The sequence below is a fragment of the Electrona antarctica genome (assembly GCF_951216825.1).
Source record: "Electrona antarctica genome assembly, chromosome: 4".
NCBI classification, from domain to species: Eukaryota; Metazoa; Chordata; class Actinopteri; order Myctophiformes; family Myctophidae; genus Electrona; species Electrona antarctica.
In genome coordinates this window covers 2,215,101-2,236,839 of record NC_136809.1, presented here as the reverse complement: position 1 = coordinate 2,236,839, position 21,739 = coordinate 2,215,101, and the positions used below count along the sequence as shown (strand labels likewise).

General features: G+C 44.2%; 1 protein-coding gene across 1 annotated transcript in view; it reads right to left on the bottom strand.

The window, feature by feature from the left end:
- Window positions 1-4,363: 4,363 nt before the first annotated feature.
- LOC306922151 (uncharacterized protein) overlaps window positions 4,364-21,739 on the bottom strand; it is a gene marked incomplete at its 3' end in the record, with an annotated part of 28,594 nt that continues 11,218 nt past the window's right edge. The window contains exons 5-8 of the mRNA XM_079499546.1: window positions 13,290-13,476; window positions 6,181-6,414; window positions 5,417-5,799; window positions 4,364-4,378 (exon numbers count right to left, since the gene is read on the bottom strand). Of these exons, the coding sequence (XP_079355672.1) occupies window positions 4,364-4,378; window positions 5,417-5,799; window positions 6,181-6,414; window positions 13,290-13,476 (819 nt within the window). The remainder of the gene's footprint in view (window positions 4,379-5,416; window positions 5,800-6,180; window positions 6,415-13,289; window positions 13,477-21,739) is intronic.

The following is a 21,739-nucleotide window of genomic DNA, read 5'->3' as shown; positions in this document are numbered from 1 at the left end:
CTACGTGGTCCTCAGACGAGCCTCCATCGGCGTCTCCAGTCATCTCTCTACGTGGGCCTCAGACGAGCCTCCATCGGCGTCTCCAGTCATCTCTCTACGTGGTCCTCAGACGAGCCTCCATCGGCGTCTCCAGTCATCTGGGTTCTCCGTACATCTGGCCAGCTCCTTTGTGCTTTCTGCACCAGCATCTTTCTTTAGTACGTCCACGTAGGTAGGTGTGGGACGTCCTCTCCATCGATGCCCGTGTGTTGGTTCCCAATTAATGAATGAACAATAAGTTGAATATTTGATAAATCACACACAGAGGAGCTGTAGTGATGAAACCTTTATTAAACAAAACAAAAACATATAATTACCCCAAAGGGATAAAAGTAGATCTTTGAGTTTATAAAAACACCTCTGTGGAATGTGCACTGTCTCTCTGGAATCTACCATATTATGTACTATGATAATGTAACAATGGAATCTACCATATTATGTACTATGATAATGTAACAATGGAATCTACCATATCATGTACTATGATAATGTAACAATGGAATCTACCATATCATGTACTATGATAATGTAACAATGGAATCTACCATATTATGTACTATGATAATGTAACAATGGAATCTACCATATTATGTACTATGATAATGTAACAATGGAATCTACCATATTATGTACTATGATAATGTAACAATGGAATCTACCATATTATGTACTATGATAATGTAACAATGGAATCTACCATATTATGTACTATGATAATGTAACAATGGAATGTACCATATTATGTACTATGATAATGTAACAATGTAAACAACACACACTGAACAGCTACACAAACCCAGCAGCTTGTCAGCACTTTACTGCACCATTATTTACTGCATATCAATGAACATACTAATTATTGCATGAATATTAATGAATATGACTTGTTAAATCCTGACCAATGAGGACACACACTGATGCTCATATTGTACTACCAGTAACCTATGAGCTGGAGGGAATAATGCAAGAGAAAATGAAAAATGAAATGACATCATGTTGAATAGAAAATAAGACCCATACACAAGATAAAACAATATAATACATCACAATAAACTATTCATGTGTATTTTATTTTATTCAGTCATGTTCATATTGTCAGACTATGTAATTAATCTGCATCATTTTCATCCTGGATTAGACTGACTCAGGGGTGGGCAACTTTGAAGATGGCCCTCTGGAGACTCACTCCAGAGGGCCACTATAGTTCCACACTCACTCCAGAGGGCCACTATAGTTCCACACTCACTCCAGAGGGCCACTATAGTTCCACACTCACTCCAGAGGGCCACTATAGTTCCACACTCACTCCAGAGGGCCACTATAGTTCCACACTCATTCCAGAGGGCCACTATAGTTCCACACTCATTCCAGAGGGCCACTATAGTTCCACACTCACTCCAGAGGGCCACTATAGTTCCACACTCACTCCAGAGGGCCACTATAGTTCCATACTCATTCCAGAGGGCCACTATAGTTCCACACTCATTCCAGAGGGCCACTATAGTTCCACACTCCACATTGCATATTACTGTCATAGCAAAAATAGCCAATCTACAAGCTCATAACGCAACACTTTTTGAGCTTGTAGATCAGCTATTTTTGGATATTATTTGAATTGAAATCCTGAATTATGTTTTGCTATTTTTGATGTGGGATCCTGAAAAGTTTTTCTTTTTTTACTTAATTTCAAATGCCTTTAAAGCTGCTATAAGCAATAATATGTCAACATTTTAATGACCTTTTTACTTTTTTGGTATTCAGACAGCCAGCAATGGGTAGAACGCTCCCAAAAAAGATATAGGTCCTCATTCACAAAGGAGAAATACGCCATAGTGTAACGGAAGCGTAAAGGTCATGCATATAGATAGCGGAAAATCCGTCCGATCACGCTACGGTTAAGTCCCGTGTTATTCAGGGAACCAGGTGTAATCACTTAATTTGTGCGTATCGCCGAGTGTATCCTTTCCGCATTTTTTCCAAGCGATTCGCCTGGTGTCGCCTGGTTTGATGGAACATCCACGACCATATAAGGCAAAAGGAAATATCGAAATACGTCATCATAGACTGCACAGAGGATTCCCAAGTTTTAAATTATATACAACAGCCGCGATGAGCTTGTAGAGCAGTTAATTTTGACAGGCGGGTCTCTGCATGGACAGATCTTCAAGCAAACAGCGCGAGTTATATGTATATAATTATAAACGAAACTTGCCAACTTGGCACGCATTGCTTCACTCCTTGTTAAATGTCAGAACGTTAATAAGTTAACTGATGTTACAGTTACTTTCACATAATGAGAAAGAAGTTAATTTGTACTGTTCACCACACGACCAAATGCTATATTAAAACTCGGCAATGATAAAAGGCCCTATTGATTAGTCTACTGCAGTGATCGATTCCCTGCCCTGCACTGTCGGATTTGGAAAGCAAATATATGGACATGCATGGACACAGGACATATTTTCTTGTGGGATTTGGACTAAAGGCTATATTTCATCCGATCCAACTACGTTGTATGTTTCCTCAGCTGCAGGTAAGAGTTGGCTATTCTGTGTGGCGTCTGCTTGTGATCAATATACATTATTATAAATTAATACCACGACGCAAATGGAGGCAGATAGGTGCTGCAGAAAAGGCATTTAGGCCTACGTGAAACTTGAATTGGCTGAGTCTCTGTCAACATGCTGATCAGCGAGTTACAGTGGTAATAATAGGCTAATCATCATCAACAGCCTTTCTTGTCTGTCCGTCATGTTTGTGAACAAGCGCGAGTGGAGGTGAGCTGGCTTAAAACTATGATATGACTATTGACTGGCCCAGTCTTATCATAGTCTGGCCGACTTTCAAACACGCTGATGCCATTCATTCAAATAGGCTAATGTGGTCTTCTATTTTTTATATAGGGCTAATTTCCCCCCACACACACACACACCGACAGTCAGACTGACTCAAAGGAGCTCCATAACGAAACAATTTAAATAGGCCTATACTGCAGACATTACTACACTAAACAACGTTGGATTCGTACAGTGCAGAATGCAGATAAGTGTATGTTCTTATTATAATTGTGAGTTTGTTTTTTAACATGCAGCGCGAGTCCGCGAGAGCCGATCTACAAGCTCACAACGCGTTGCACTGCGAGTAGAAAGCTGTCAAGTGAGAAGCGCAATCGCGCATGCTAGAAATATCCTAATAAATAAATAAAAAGGTGTCGGCCTTGCAGGGGCAGTTTCTGTATGGGACTCTAGGATAACCTGCCTCTAGAATGCATGCATTTAGGCATACAAGTGATACTTGGCTTTTATATAAGCTATCATTTTTTTATGTGCTGACCAATGTTTTGGACACATGCCTACATATTTTATCTGAGATTTGGGGACTTTTAATTGAGTCAGCATGAAGACTAAAGCCTTCTGAATAAATCTACGCAAGCAGTACACGACCCTCTGAGCTGGCGCAGCTTTTAGCGGAGTTTCCGACCAAACAACGTCACCGTCAAGTTCACGTTCAAGTTCATGAATTCCGACGTAATGTGGGAATCCACGTAAATGCCTGTCCGCTCACGCTCCGCTCACGTAACGTCACTTTATGAGCTTTTAGCCGTTGTGAATGAGGACCTTAGTCTCTGTGACACATCTAGGGGCCGCAATCTGCATTCAAAGATTTCCCTAGAAGCTTTGTCATTGGTCGATTTGCCTGTCTGCTTCCTGATTGGTTAGTCACTGCGACCGGTTTTTTTTCGACCAATGACAAAGCTTCTAGGAACATCTTTGAATGCAGATTGCGGCACCTAGATGTGTCAAAGAGACTAAATTATTTTTGAGAGCGTTCTACCCATTGCTGGCTATCTGAATACCAAAAAATTAAAAAATAAAAAGGTCATTAATATTTTGACATATTATTGCTTATAGCAGCTTTAAGTATAGTTAATATTATGAACTAAATACAAATACATTGGACATAACATTTTAATACTAGTAATTAGCTGAAATACTACTCATTAAGCTACTAATTTAGACAAGTTTAAGTAATTAAAGCGGGTCATGTTTGCAAATCAATAATGTATCAGTATTCTGATATTAACCTGCAGGCCTCAACTGAGCGCACAGGACGGAATTCTCCGCCCTTTCAATTAGTAAGGACGGAGATTGATAAAAAGGACGGTCATTATTGATATCAAAACCGATCGCATCGCTCCACAGGCTGGGAGCCTCTGTTGCGCAAGATTCAATATCATTTTCCGGGGGGACGTTATTGACAATGTTCCCCCCATTTTAGCCGACGAGATCGAAAATCTTAAAACGTGAATAACTCTTGATCTAAATCACTCCATCGAATTCTAAGAAAGGATTATGTGTTAGACGGCCCACCGCGGTCCCGTCGCTTGTCGCGTTAGAATTAATCATACCTCCCGTTGTTGTCGATCGCCTCGAGAGTGTTTTGGCTACATTTAGCTACTTCAGTCACTGAATAGCGCCTGGTCCGTCGCTAAATGTCCTCCGCTGCTATAAATCGCTGGGCCTCTGAATGAATGGATTAAATAACCCTGGGCATTCGGGGTGTTAAGTGAAGGCCGTCAGTTGCCCATGCATGGACTAACTAATCATATGTCTTAAACTAAAGGCTTTCACCCTGTATGAGTCCTCATGTGTGTTTTTAGATTACTTGTGTTAACACAACCTTTACCACATACTGAACAAGAAAAGGGCATTTTGCCTGTATGAGTCATCATGTGTGTTTTTAGAGTTCCCGTCTGAGTAAAGCCTGTGCCACAAACTGTACACAAAAAGGGCTTTTCGCCTGTATGAATCATCATGTGTGTTTTAAGATTGCTTTTGGTAACACAGCCTTGGCCACAAACTGTACACGAGAAGGGCTTTTCCCCTGTGTGAGTCATCATGTGTGTTTTTAGACTATTTGTATGACTAAAGCCTTTTCCACAAACAGTACAATTAAAGGGCTTTTCGCCTGTATGAGTCCTCATGTGTGTTTTTAGATTACTTGTGTTAAGACAGCCTTTACCACATACTGTACAAGAAAAGGGCTTTTTGCCTGTATGAGTCAACATGTGTGTTTTTAGACTACTCGTATGACTAAAGACTGTACCACATACTGTACACAAAAAGGGCTTTTCACCTGTATGAGTCCTCGTGTGTTTGTGTAGATCACCTGTGCTAACACAGCCTTTACCACATACTGTACAAGAAAGGGCATTTTTACCTGTATGAATCCTCATGTGATTTGTTAGATTTCCCTTGTGATTAAACATTTTGCCACACTCTGTACAACTAAAAGGTTTCTTCCCTGTGTGACTCCTCATGGAGTCAGTTTGTTTTGATGATTTCAGGTCCTGGGACAGCTTGCGCCGTCCTCCTACATTTTGTGTGTTTTGTGATTTCAGAGTGTTTAAAGGTGATTCCCACTCATCACTGTCTTCAGTGTCAGATTCAGAACAGTGTGAAGAGAGGAGCTGGTCGTCACTAGCTGGTTTCGATCGTACCCAGTACTCTATATAAGCTTGTGTTTTCATGTGTTCAGTTGAGGTGCCGGCTACAGGCTCTGTCTCTCTGTTTTCATCATCATCTTCACATTTCACTGCTGGTAACGTCAACGTTGACCCACCAGCCTCTTCTGCTCTTTGAAGTAGCTCCTCCTGTTCCTCTTTAATGTGTGGAGGTTGTGGTTCCTCCTGGACCAGACTGGAGCTCCTCTGCTCTTCAGGTGGAACTTCCTTTTCAGACACAGGGGCGTGCAGAAAGTCTAGGAAAAAATAATACAGAGCAAATCGGTGGAAAAAACTAGCGATGGCGATGGACGATATATCGGTGAGACTGATACGTTGGTCGGGCTCTATTGTTGCATTAAAGGATAACAAATATGTCTTCTCTTTTAATTCTCTCCTTGTTCTTTTCTCTCTCTCTGTCTGAATTATTTTAATTATTCGTTCAAATACTGTACTTCTTTACACTACAATTATTTGAAAACCTGTTACTAGGTACTTTGCAGATTTTGATTACTAACACAAAGCAGACTGCATTAAACACTTAAGCCCTATTTCATACATATGCTATTCAAAAATAGCAGATCTACAAGGTCACAACATGCCACTTAAATGATAAAGTGGTATTTTATTTTATTTACCACAGATCGACTCCCAGTCTAGTAATGTCAATGGTGACACATCAGCCTCCTCCTGTTCTTCTTTAATGTGTGGAGGTTGTGGTTTCTTCTGGACCAGACTGGATCTCCTCTCCTGGATCCCCTGGACCAGACTGGATCTCCTCTCCTGGATCCCCTGGACCAGACTGGATCTCCTCTCCTGGATCTCCTGGACCAGACTGGATCTCCTCTCCTGATGTTCATCAGGAACCTCTTCTGTGGAGGCGAGGAGAGAGAAAGGGAGACAAATTAAATTAGTAATTGATTAATTGACATGTTCTGTCTCTCTCTCTTCCACTGGGTTGCCAGTCATTTAAAACACAGCAGATCCAACAAAGTGGTCCATGGAGGAATGACACAGGAGTGGATTTTCACTCCTGTCCCGTCCCACTCTCACAGAAACACATCCTGTCTCGTCCCACTCTCACAGAAACACATCCTGTCTCGTCCCACTCTCACAGAAACACATCCTGTCTCGTCCCACTCTCACAGAAACACATCCTGTCCCGTCCAACTCTCACAGAAACACATCCTGTCCCGTCCCACTCTCACAGAAACACATCCTGTCCCATCCCACTCTCACAGAAACACATCCTGTCCCGTCCCACTCTCACAGAAACACATCCTGTCCCGTCCCACTCTCACAGAAACACATCCTGTCCCGTCCCACTCTCACAGAAACACATCCTGTCCCATCCCACTCTCACAGAAACACATCCTGTCCCGTCCCACTCTCACAGAAACACATCCTGTCCCGTCCCACTCTCACAGAAACACATCCTGTCCCGTCCCACTCTCACAGAAACACATCCTGTCCCGTCCCACTCTCACAGAAACACATCCTGTCCCGTCCCACTCTCACAGAAACACATCCTGTCCCGTCCCACTCTCACAGAAACACATCCTGTCCCGTCCCACTCTCACAGAAACACATCCTGTCCCGTCCCACTCTCACAGAAACACATCCTGTCCCGTCCCACTCTCACAGAAACACATCCTGTCCCATCCCACTCTCACAGAAACACATCCTGTCCCGTCCAACTCTCACAGAAACACATCCTGTCCCGTCCAACTCTCACAGAAACACATCCTGTCTCGTCCCACTCTCACAGAAACACATCCTGTCCCGTCCCACTCTCACAGAAACACATCCTGTCCCGTCCAACTCTCACAGAAACACATCCTGTCTCGTCCCACTCTCACAGAAACACATCCTGTCCCGTCCAACTCTCACAGAAACACATCCTGTCTCGTCCCACTCTCACAGAAACACATCCTGTCCCATCCCACTCTCACAGAAACACATCCTGTCCCGTCCCACTCTCACAGAAACACATCCTGTCCCGTCCAACTCTCACAGAAACACATCCTGTCTCGTCCCACTCTCACAGAAACACATCCTGTCCCGTCCAACTCTCACAGAAACACATCCTGTCCCGTCCCACTCTCACAGAAACACATCCTGTCCCGTCCCACTCTCACAGAAACACATCCTGTCCCATCCCACTCTCACAGAAACACATCCTGTCCCGTCCAACTCTCACAGAAACACATCCTGTCTCGTCCCACTCTCACAGAAACACATCCTGTCCCATCCCACTCTCACAGAAACACATCCTGTCCCGTCCCACTCTCACAGAAACACATCCTGTCCCGTCCCACTCTCACAGAAACACATCCTGTCCCATCCCACTCTCACAGAAACACATCCTGTCCCGTCCCACTCTCACAGAAACACATCCTGTCCCGTCCCACTCTCACAGAAACACATCCTGTCTCGTCCCACTCTCACAGAAACACATCCTGTCCCGTCCAACTCTCACAGAAACACATCCTGTCTCGTCCCACTCTCACAGAAACACATCCTGTCTCGTCTAGTCTCGCGTTACCAGACTGTTGACTCTCGCAATTTCCAAACGCTCCATCATACAGTCTGGAGCAACGGAAGAGCTGTCATGAGTAAGCGATAAAGCGGAAGTGGAGCCTCCTCACCACTTCTGTTTCGTCTTTACAGTCGCGCACATTTATTCTAATATAAATAGAAAACATCTAAGGATATATAGGTTGTTGCTTGGCAGAAAATAAAATGTAAAGATGTTTTAAAATATATTTCCGTGAACGGCAATAGCAGCTTCCTTACTCAGCTCATGGGGCTGTAGGTCCAGACTCTATATAGCATTCCTTACTCAGCTCATGGGGCTGTAGGTCCAGACTCTATATAGCATTCCTTACTCAGCTCATGGGGCTGTAGGTCCAGACTCTATATAGCATTCCTTACTCAGCTCATGGGACTGTAGGTCCAGACTCTATATAGCATTCCTTACTCAGCTCATGGGGCTGTAGGTCCAGACTCTATATAGCATTCCTTACTCAGCTCATGGGGCTGTAGGACCAGCTCATGGGGCTGTAGGACCAGCTCATGGGGCTGTAGGTCCAGCTCATGGGGCTGTAGGACCAGCTCATGGGGCTGTAGGACCAGCTCATGGGGCTGTAGGACCAGCTCATGGGGCTGTAGGACCAGCTCATGGGGCTGTAGGTCCAGCTCATGGGGCTGTAGGTCCAGCTCATGGGGCTGTAGGACCAGCTCATGGGGCTGTAGGACCAGCTCATGGGGCTGTAGGACCAGCTCATGGGGCTGTAGGTCCAGCTCATGGGGCTGTAGGTCCAGCTCATGGGGCTGTAGGTCCAGCTCATGGGGCTGTAGGTCCAGCTCATGGGGCTGTAGGTCCAGCTCATGGGGCTGTAGGTCCAGCTCATGGGGCTGTAGGACCAGCTCATGGGGCTGTAGGACCAGCTCATGGGGCTGTAGGACCAGCTCATGGGGCTGTAGGTCCAGCTCATGGGGCTGTAGGACCAGCTCATGGGGCTGTAGGTCCAGCTCATGGGGCTGTAGGTCCAGACTCTATATAGCATTCGGAGATTGTGGAATAGTTGTCTGGCTACGCGAGACAATGTCTTGTCCCACTCCCACAGAACAACATCCTGTCTGTCCCACTCCCACAGAACAACATCCTGTCCTCTACCACTCCCACAGAGCAACATCCTGTCCTCTACCACTCCCACAGAGCAACATCCTGTCTGTACCACTCCCACAGAACAACATCCTGTCTGTACCACTCCCACAGAACAACATCCTGTCTGTACCACTCCCACAGAACAACATCCTGTCTGTACCACTCCCACAGAACAACATCCTGTCTGTACCACTCCCACAGAACAACATCCTGTCCTCTACCACTCCCACAGAACAACATCCTGTCCTCTACCACTCCCACAGAACAACATCCTGTCTGTACCACTCCCACAGAACAACATCCTGTCCTCTACCACTCCCACAGAACAACATCCTGTCCTCTACCACTCCCACAGAACAACATCCTGTCTGTACCACTCCCACAGAACAACATCCTGTCTGTACCACTCCCACAGAACAACATCCTGTCTGTACCACTCCCACAGAACAACATCCTGTCCTCTACCACTCCCACAGAACAACATCCTGTCTGTACCACTCCCACAGAACAACATCCTGTCCTCTACCACTCCCACAGAACAACATCCTGTCCTCTACCACTCCCACAGAACAACATCCTGTCCTCTACCACTCCCACAGAACAACATCCTGTCCTCTACCACTCCCACAGAACAACATCCTGTCTGTACCACTCCCACAGAACAACATCCTGTCCTCTACCACTCCCACAGAACAACATCCTGTCCTCTACCACTCCCACAGAACAACATCCTGTCCTCTACCACTCCCACAGAACAACATCCTGTCTGTACCACTCCCACAGAACAACATCCTGTCTGTACCACTCCCACAGAACAACATCCTGTCTGTACCACTCCCACAGAACAACATCCTGTCCTCTACCACTCCCACAGAACAACATCCTGTCCTCTACCACTCCCACAGAACAACATCCTGTCTGTACCACTCCCACAGAACAACATCCTGTCCTCTACCACTCCCACAGAACAACATCCTGTCCTCTACCACTCCCACAGAACAACATCCTGTCCTCTACCACTCCCACAGAACAACATCCTGTCCTCTACCACTCCCACAGAACAACATCCTGTCCTCTACCACTCCCACAGAACAACATCCTGTCTGTACCACTCCCACAGAACAACATCCTGTCCTCTACCACTCCCACAGAACAACATCCTGTCCTCTACCACTCCCACAGAACAACATCCTGTCCTCTACCACTCCCACAGAACAACATCCTGTCCTCTACCACTCCCACAGAACAACATCCTGTCCTCTACCACTCCCACAGAACAACATCCTGTCCTCTACCACTCCCACAGAACAACATCCTGTCTGTACCACTCCCACAGAACAACATCCTGTCCTCTACCACTCCCACAGAACAACATCCTGTCCTCTACCACTCCCACAGAACAACATCCTGTCCTCTACCACTCCCACAGAACAACATCCTGTCCTCTACCACTCCCACAGAACAACATCCTGTCCTCTACCACTCCCACAGAACAACATCCTGTCCTCTACCACTCCCACAGAACAACATCCTGTCCTCTACCACTCCCACAGAACAACATCCTGTCCTCTACCACTCCCACAGAACAACATCCTGTCCTCTACCACTCCCACAGAACAACATCCTGTCCTCTACCACTCCCACAGAACAACATCCTGTCCTCTACCACTCCCACAGAACAACATCCTGTCTGTACCACTCCCACAGAACAACATCCTGTCCTCTACCACTCCCACAGAACAACATCCTGTCCTCTACCACTCCCACAGAACAACATCCTGTCCTCTACCACTCCCACAGAACAACATCCTGTCCTCTACCACTCCCACAGAACAACATCCTGTCTGTACCACTCCCACAGAACAACATCCTGTCCTCTACCACTCCCACAGAACAACATCCTGTCCTCTACCACTCCCACAGAACAACATCCTGTCCTCTACCACTCCCACAGAACAACATCCTGTCCTCTACCACTCCCACAGAACAACATCCTGTCTGTACCACTCCCACAGAACAACATCCTGTCCTCTACCACTCCCACAGAACAACATCCTGTCCTCTACCACTCCCACAGAACAACATCCTGTCTGTACCACTCCCACAGAACAACATCCTGTCCTCTACCACTCCCACAGAACAACATCCTGTCCTCTACCACTCCCACAGAACAACATCCTGTCCTCTACCACTCCCACAGAACAACATCCTGTCTGTACCACTCCCACAGAACAACATCCTGTCTGTACCACTCCCACAGAACAACATCCTGTCCTCTACCACTCCCACAGAACAACATCCTGTCTGTACCACTCCCACAGAACAACATCCTGTCCTCTACCACTCCCACAGAACAACATCCTGTCTGTACCACTCCCACAGAACAACATCCTGTCTGTACCACTCCCACAGAACAACATCCTGTCTGTACCACTCCCACAGAACCACATCCTGTCCTCTACCACTCCCACAGAACAACATCCTGTCCTCTACCACTCCCACAGAACATCCTGTCCTCTACCACTCCCACAGAACAACATCCTGTCCTCTACCACTCCCACAGAACAACATCCTGTCTGTACCACTCCCACAGAACAACATCCTGTCTGTACCACTCCCACAGAACAACATCCTGTCCTCTACCACTCCCACAGAACAACATCCTGTCCTCTACCACTCCCACAGAACAACATCCTGTCCTCTACCACTCCCACAGAACAACATCCTGTCCTCTACCACTCCCACAGAACAACATCCTGTCCTCTACCACTCCCACAGAACAACATCCTGTCTGTACCACTCCCACAGAACAACATCCTGTCCTCTACCACTCCCACAGAACAACATCCTGTCTTCTACCACTCCCACAGAACAACATCCTGTCTTCTACCACTCCCACAGAACAACATCCTGTCCTCTACCACTCCCACAGAACAACATCCTGTCTGTACCACTCCCACAGAACAACATCCTGTCCTCTACCACTCCCACAGAACAACATCCTGTCCTCTACCACTCCCACAGAACAACATCCTGTCCTCTACCACTCCCACAGAACAACATCCTGTCCTCTACCACTCCCACAGAACAACATCCTGTCTGTACCACTCCCACAGAACAACATCCTGTCTGTACCACTCCCACAGAACAACATCCTGTCCCAGGGTGATTGGAATAATTTGAATCCATGTTCTGCCCATCATTTTTGGGCTAGGTAAAATGGCAAAAATAATTGCATGCTTATTGATCGATCAATATGGATTATATATTATATATGGATTATTATTGAGTGGTGCAAACCACTCCAACAACTGGCTTTGTTTGAGTGGTGCAAACCACTCCAACAACTGGCTTTGTACCCGTGTTTGTTCGTACCAAAAAAACGAGCATGGTTGCTATGGTTAGCAACCAAAACAACGAGCATGGTTGCTATGGTTAGCAACCAAAAAAACGAGCATGGTTGCTATGGTTAGCAACCAAAAAAACGAGCATGGTTGCTATGGTTAGTATGTGACGTCACTGACATAGCTGATCAGACTCTATAAGACCTTGCACCACTCAGTTCACACAGGTGTGATTTGTATTATATAATTTGATAACGCTGCCAGTTTGGACACTATCCTGATAGTGACTAAAATGCTTCAAGGACCACTTCACCCATTTTCAACTGGTCCTCACTAATGCTCATTAGCATATTATATCTAATCTTCATATAACTGGTCCTCACTAATGCTCATTAGCATATTATATCTAATCTTCATATAACTGGTCCTCACTAATGCTCATTAGCATATGCTATCTAATCTTCATATAACTGGTCCTCACTAATGCTCATTAGCATATTCTATCTAATCTTCATATAACTGGTCCTCACTAATGCTCATTAGCATATTCAACCTTATCTTCATATAGCTGGTGACCCAGGACCTTTTAGCTGTGAGACCACAATGCTACCGACTTTGATAACTCAGACAGACAGACAGACAGACAGACAGGCAGACAGACAGACAGGCAGGCAGGCAGGCAGGCAGGCAGGCAGACAGACAGACAGACAGACAGACAGACAGACAGACAGACCTGACATCCGGGTAAAGCCTCCAGGCAACATGACGCCGGCGGTTGGGGGCGGGGTTGTTTTCGGCAACGTCCCATTGGTGGCCGAGGAGGGGGCGGAGTTAGACGAGGAGGGGGCGTGGCTGATGCTGTTGGAGGCGGAGCCTGCGTGCAGCGGGGCGTTGACAAACGTCGACTTGCTGCTCGACTCCTGGACGAGAAAACACTGTTATTCTGTTATTCTGTCACAGCCAACGTTTTGAACTCATATCTTTGATTATATCTCTGGAAGAAACCACCTAACTCCACAATGATTATATCTCTGCTGTTGGGAAGAAACCACCTAACTCCAAAATGATTATATCTCTGCTGTTGGGAAGAAACCACCTAACTCCAAAATGATTACATCTCTGGAAGAAACCACCTAACTCCACAATGATTATATCTCTGGAAGAAACCACCTAACTCCACAATGATTACATCTCTGGAAGAAACCACCTAACTCCAAAATGATTACATCTCTGGAAGAAACCACCTAACTCCACAATGATTATATCTCTGGAAGAAACCACCTAACTCCACAATGATTACATCTCTGGAAGAAACCACCTAACTCCAAAATGATTACATCTCTGGAAGAAACCACCTAACTCCACAATGATTATATCTCTGGAAGAAACCACCTAACTCCACAATGATTATATCTCTGGAAGAAACCACCTAACTCCACAATGATTATATCTCTGCTGTTGGGAAGAAACCACCTAACTCCACAATGATTATATCTCTGGAAGAAACCACCTAACTCCACAATGATTATATCTCTGGAAGAAACCACCTAACTCCACAATGATTATATATCTGCTGTTGGGAAGAAACCACCTAACTCCACAATGATTATATCTCTGGAAGAAACCACCTAACTCCACAATGATTACATCTCTGGAAGAAACCACCTAACTCCACAATGATTACATCTCTGGAAGAAACCACCTAACTCCACAATGATTACATCTCTGGAAGAAACCACCTAACTCCACAATGATTACATCTCTGGAAGAAACCACCTAACTCCAAAATGATTACATCTCTGGAAGAAACCACCTAACTCCACAATGATTACATCTCTGGAAGAAACCACCTAACTCCACAATGATTATATCTCTGCTGTTGGGAAGAAACCACCTAACTCCACAATGATTATATCTCTGGAAGAAACCACCTAACTCCACAATGATTATATCTCTGGAAGAAACCACCTAACTCCACAATGATTATATATCTGCTGTTGGGAAGAAACCACCTAACTCCACAATGATTATATCTCTGGAAGAAACCACCTAACTCCACAATGATTACATCTCTGGAAGAAACCACCTAACTCCACAATGATTACATCTCTGGAAGAAACCACCTAACTCCACAATGATTACATCTCTGGAAGAAACCACCTAACTCCACAATGATTACATCTCTGGAAGAAACCACCTAACTCCAAAATGATTACATCTCTGGAAGAAACCACCTAACTCCACAATGATTACATCTCTGGAAGAAACCACCTAACTCCACAATGATTATATCTCTGCTGTTGGGAAGAAACCACCTAACTCCAAAATGATTATATCTCTAGAAGAAACCACCTAACTCCAAAATGTACTGTACTGTACTGTACTGTACTGTACTGTACTGTACTGTACTGTACTGTACTGTACTGTACTGTACTGTACTGTACTGGCACACCCGAAAGCATCATATATACAGTTAATGTGTGTGTGTTTGTGTGTGCAGTAGGTTGAGCACAGGTGGTGAAAAACAACCATGTTGTTTTCGAGCTCATACCCAGCCAGCTACCCAGCTACCCAGCCACACACATAGCTCCGTAAGGGAGTGGTTGCACCACTCAAAAAATATTAATTGATTACGGTTCATAATTCACCTTCAGCAAAGCCCCGCCCTCTACCACTTAAGGCTCATTCATAGTCTGGATTTTCGGTGGTGAGGTGACCACCGGAGCTGAAATAACGTTGAGCGGTGGTGAGTAAAAACAGAGAGAAGGGCTGGGCCGGTGGCGGTGGTTTGCTCTTCACCGCGGCTCAGTGACGTCATGTTGTAGTTCGGTGGTCACTGGTCACCTCACCACCGAAAATCCAGACTATGAATGAGCCTTTAGACACTCCCACTTGGACACTTTCCAGACTATGAATGAGCCTTTAGACACTCCCACTTGGACACTTTCCAGACTATGAATGAGCCTTTAGACACTCCCACTCCTATGAATGAGCCTTTAGACACTCCCACTTGGACACTCCCACTTAGACACTCCCACTTGGACACTTTCCAGCCGGGCTCATTCATTCCAATGTAAATATCATGGATTTTAACACATTAAATACTGGTTCATTTTTGGAACCAGACCTTCAGAATCTCTTCCAAATCCGTCAAATGTGTGTGACATTTATTTTTTTAAACAATGTTTTATTTTATAGGAAAACTATTGGTTGAGAGGTTTACCTGTGATTGGACCGTAGCAGTTTGGGGAGGGGCTTAGCTATAGGTCAATTGTGTTCTGTACGCGCCCGTAACACTCTACAGTTCACTTCTGTACGCACTGTAACACTCTGGTACGATTTTAAAATGAAAAGAAAAGGAAGTGAAAATCCCGCTGGCTTATGCTGTCTAAGGGAACGCCGTTTCTAGAATCCTAATATCTCGGATTCTTCTTCGTGGCTCATTTCTATCGATATTGTTTCCAACGATATGATCCTCGGTTACGAAACGGATGTTTTGGGTGAATTAAATCAGGGGTTCTCAACCCGTGGGTCGCGACCCATCGGGGGGGTCGTCAAATTATTTTGGGGGTCCCCAAATTATAAAAAAAAAATGAATTGCATACACCTTCCCTAATTATATCTGGTTTCAGTATTTATTTATGGTGTATTGTCTCTATTATTAAGGTTATTGTAGCGGGGGGGACATTGCCAAAGCATTTCCGGGGGTCCCCAGGGGGTCCCCGGTCAAAAACGTTGAGAACCCCTGAATTAACCCATTTTGAGCGGGAACCCCTTTTGGTGTTACATACATTATGTTATAATTTAGCTATTGAAAAATATCAGATCTACAAGCTCATAGCGCGGCACTCGTAGGTCTGCTATTCTTGAAAAATCGTTAAAATGTGCCTCAAATCTTTCAGAAAATTGTCATGATTTAGAAAACATTTTTTTAAATTTCGACGTCAGGCCTGAATGGGTTAAATAACATTTGCGGGACCCGCTACATAGCGGTTATTCACTTCCTGTTTCTCCGTTTCTCCTTAACACTAGCGCGTCGGAGCGGTCAGGCTGACCGATTTTGAAATTTTGAAGTGGATTTTCTTTGCCCATGAAGTCCTGAGAAAGTTCCCCTTGCATGACTTTTTCTAAATGTTCGATTCAAACCATCTCTGTTTTTTTTTTCATCTGAAACGTTTTGGAAATATGATTTTAGACATAATTCTACTAAAATGTCTGCTCTTTTGCGGTCCGTGGGACCGCTCTTAGAGCCCTCACCCTTTCTCCCCCACAAGCCGTGCTGTTCACACCTTCCTCCCGGCTGGAGACGGGCATTGTTCAAGCTAATGTGTCATTTGCATTCCAACCTACATGTGGAAGTCCACATGTAGGCAAACTTACATTACAAACTTACATAAACTAAATGTTGTTTTAGATGTTATATTTCTTATATGCGGTTTGCAGAAATAACGATGTCTGACTTTATTTCTCGAAACGGAAAAAGAAATATGTTGACTATACACACCATCTTTAGCATAATTATGTTGGAATAATAAAGTTTATAGCATTGTGACTATGTCGCGCATATTCATTTCATATATCAGCGCATCAAAAATATTTTTACTTTATTTTTCGGAGGGCACGCTAAACGAACAGTGTAAAAATGACATGAATCAATGACATGAATCATTCCAACGCGATAGACCTCCTTCCCTATAATGTATCCCCTCTATATAAAAATGACAATATATAACGCTAATGTCGTATTTATTTTATTGTCTCAATACAAAGATGGACAGTGTAATTGCTGCGCAAGGGTAATTAATTATAGTGACATGTGAGCGCTATATTGAATATATAGCGCTCAGATCGTCACTATAATTATAGTTTCTGAAATGAAAAAGAAAATATGGTGTGTTGACTGACTGGCGTATTGTTTCCACCTATATCTATTGAGCATAGCTAAATAAATACATGTTGACTATACACGCCATCTTTAGCATAATTATATGGGATAATAAAGTTTATAGCATTGTGACTGAGCTGTGCATGACATTTCCTGTTGGCTGTTTTCAATGAAATGACTTGTGTATAATATGAATAAATGCTACATCCTACATTTATTTTGTACCGTAGGCTATAGTTTTTGAACGAATATTACCATGTAGGCCTGAAATGTTTGGTGTTACATCACAAGTACATCACAAGCATGCATGTGTGACATCAAATCCTTTATACACATTTTTTGCATCGTAGTTGCAAGGTGACAAGAGCAGGAATGTGCAGAATAGCCCAATCAGAAATCCATTCGATTGTTATTGTGTTGATTGTGTTTGAACTATTGAATCAATCAGTATAAATAATTCTGCACATTCCTGCTCTTGTCACCTTGCGCAAGGGTAATTAATGACATGAATCATTCCAACGCGATAGACCTCCTTCCCTATAATGTATCCCCTCTATATAAAAATGACAATATATAACGCTAATGTCGTATTTATTTTATTGTCTCAATACAAAGATGGACAGTGTAATTGCTGCGCAAGGGTAATTAATTATAGTGACATGTGAGCGCTATATTGAATATATAGCGCTCAGATCGTCACTATAATTATAGTTTCTGAAATGAAAAAGAAAATATGGTGTGTTGACTGACTGGCGTATTGTTTCCACCTATATCTATTGAGCATAGCTAAATAAATACATGTTGACTATACACGCCATCTTTAGCATAATTATATGGGATAATAAAGTTTATAGCATTGTGACTGAGCTGTGCATGACATTTCCTGTTGGCTGTTTTCAATGAAATGACTTGTGTATAATATGAATAAATGCTACATCCTACATTTATTTTGTACCGTAGGCTATAGTTTTTGAACGAATATTACCATGTAGGCCTGAAATGTTTGGTGTTACATCACAAGCATGCATGTGTGACATCAAATCCTTTATACACATTTTTTGCATCGTAGTTGCAAGGTGACAAGAGCAGGAATGTGCAGAATAGCCCAATCAGAAATCCATTCGATTGTTATTGTGTTGATTGTGTTTGAACTATTGAATCAATCAGTATAAATAATTCTGCACATTCCTGCTCTTGTCACCTTGCGGGGAAACTCCCCCCATTATTTGTAATAGCCCAATCAGAAATCAATTGACATTTAAATTAGCCTATACAACTTTGATGCAGAAAATGTGTATAAAGTCACAGTCACTGGTCATTTCAGAAACATAACCGTCAGACGACATGATGAGAAGGACAAGAGAACGACGTTACACTGCAGCAGAAGCAGCCAACCTCCTTCAACGGCAGACTGCTTTCGGCGATGTAGACAGCGATGATGACGCACCGTTTGGGGATTTCGGAGGAGACGCACCACAGGCTGAAGTGTACTACCCGCCAGCTTCAGATAGTGAGTCTGAATGTGACACAGAGGACTTACCTGAAACGTCTCAGCCCGAGTCTACCACGACTGAGACAAGTAAAGATGGAACCATATGGTCATCTATGCAACCTGGGGCTGGCCGCGGCAGAGTGCCCATGCGTAATATCTTCGCAGCCAGACCAGGTCCCACTGCTTTTGCCAAGGTCAGAATCCACGACGAGCTGAGCAGTTTTCTGTGTATGTTTGACCCCAACATATTGGAAACCGTCAGAGACTGCACAGTGAAGTTTGCCCGCAGTGATGGACAGAATCAAGATTGGGATTTGTCTGTTACAGAACTGAAAGCATTCATCAGTGTGTTTTTCATTCGTGCGTTGACGACATGTGGTTATCCATTGAATCAACTGTGGGCCAACGAATGGGGAAATGAGATGGTAAAAGAAACAATGTCTCGTGACCGTTTCAAATCCATCATGCGCTACTTGCGATTTGATGACAAGGACACCAGACTCGCTCGCAAAGAAGCAGACAAGTTTGCGGCAATAACGGACATTTGGAATCAGTTCACAGACAACTGCAAATCTTGCTATGTGCCTGGAGTGAACATCACGGTGGATGAGCAGCTCTTCCCCTCAAAGGCAAGATGTGGGTTTACGCAATACATGGCCAATAAACCAGACAAGTTTGGAATTAAGTTCTGGATTGCTGCTGACCTGGACAGCAAATACTTCCTAAATGGATTTCCCTACCTTGGAAAGGGCCAGTACCGCAGCAGGTAATTTATTTTCCTCTAATAATAATAATAATCATGTATTTAAAATGTCTTTACATCAATGCCTATATGTATATATTTTGCGTTGTAATAACCATTACACCTTCTCCCTGTCATTTGCAGTGATGGCGTGCCGCTGTCTCAAGATGTTGTCCAGAGGCTGGTGGAACCATTCCTCGACAAAGGGCGGAACATCACAATGGATAACTTTTTCACTTCGATGAAGTTGGGGCAGTCTCTCCGAGCAAGAAACACAACGATACTTGGAACTGTGAACAGACAGAGGCGAGAGTTGCCTCCATGCGTACGTGGAAAAGAAAGGCTATTCCACACGCAACTGATGAAGAGCAATGATGCCACGCTCACCATCTACCAGAGCAAACCCAACAAAAACGTTTGCATCCTGAGCACCATGCACCGTTCCATCGGGATTGGTACAGACCCCAAAGAAAAGCCAGAGTCTGTAACTGATTACAACCACACCAAGTGGGGAGTGGACATTTTGGATCAGATGGCACGAAACTACAGCGTCAGAGTTGGCACCAGTCGCTGGCCAGTGGCTGTCTTTTACAACATGCTGGACCTGGCTGCCATCAATGCCTATGTATTGTTCAAACAGTGCTTGGACAAACCGCAGCTCACCAGGAGGGAGTTCCTACAGGACTTGGCACTACAGCTCCGTAAGGAACACATGGATGAAAAGGACTCTGCGTCAGTGCCACCACGCACACCTCGGCGCCAGCAGCGCAGCGCACTGCAGCCGCTGCCGACCACACCACAGAACCAGCCTACAACGCCAAGAGCTGCCAAGAGGGCCCAGAATGGTCCACAGACACCAGACACCCCTACCCCCAAGAAGAGAAGGCAGTGTCAGCTTGACGGATGTGGAAACAAGACGCTAATCAGCTGCCATAAATGTGACAAACGGGCGTGTGGAACATGCACTGGTACATTTACTATGACATGTGTCAAGTGTATCTAAGCGAAAGAAGAGAAAGACAACATTTTGTGTGCCATCCAGATAAATGTACAGAAACTAATGCCATAGGATGTTTTCCTGATTTTATGTCACACCTTGCATGCTTTATATTGTTATATTGTGTAACACTAAGAAACAATAAACATTCTTGAATTAACACAAAGTATTCATGTCTGACTTTATTTCTCGAAACGGAAAAAGAAATATGGTGTGTGGTATTGTTTCCACCAAGCGCATAGCTCAATAGATATAAATACATGTTGACTATACACGCCATCTTTAGCATAATTATGTTATAATTTATGTTCATGGATCCAAGTAAACAGACATTGTTTTTTTTTACTACGGTACAAATTTGGTTGATTCAATACAGAAACGAGACGGTAAGATGCGCTGATATGAAATGCGCGACATAGGAACGTGGTATGGTACAGAAACTAGCTATAGCTAGCGCTATATTGAATATATAGCGCTCACATCGTCACTATAATTATAGTTTGGTAAACTGAAATGAAAAAGAAAATAACTTTTCTGCACGCGACCAGTGGAACTGATTTATATATATGGTGTATATATAAACCGTGCTGCTGCTACGGATCTCTCTGCTGGCACAATAAATCAAATATATATAAATGACATCGATCATAGGCGGCGGCTAGGCCAGGCTTAGCCTTCCCAACAATTATGCTGGGTATTTTTAAAATATATATAGGCTAATATGTGGCTAGCCGGCCGCTCCCAAACTCCCAACTCCTTTGTCTGTAGCCTAAACTTTTCTGATTTGCACGCACGCACGCACAGCTGTCGCGCATATTCATTTCATATATCAGCGCATCAAAAATATGGTGAAATATGGTGTGTTGACTGACTGGCGTATTGTTTCCACCTATCTATTGAGCATAGCTAAATAAATACATGTTGAAAAATAACTTTGAGTTGTCCTGTCGAGTTGAAACGCTGCCTTGAATTAGTTGGAATGTGACATTTAGAAGACAATGGCAAGTCGTCAACCCCCCGCCACGGGGGGAGAGGTGTGAAGAGATGCAGGGAGAGAGTGGCCAATG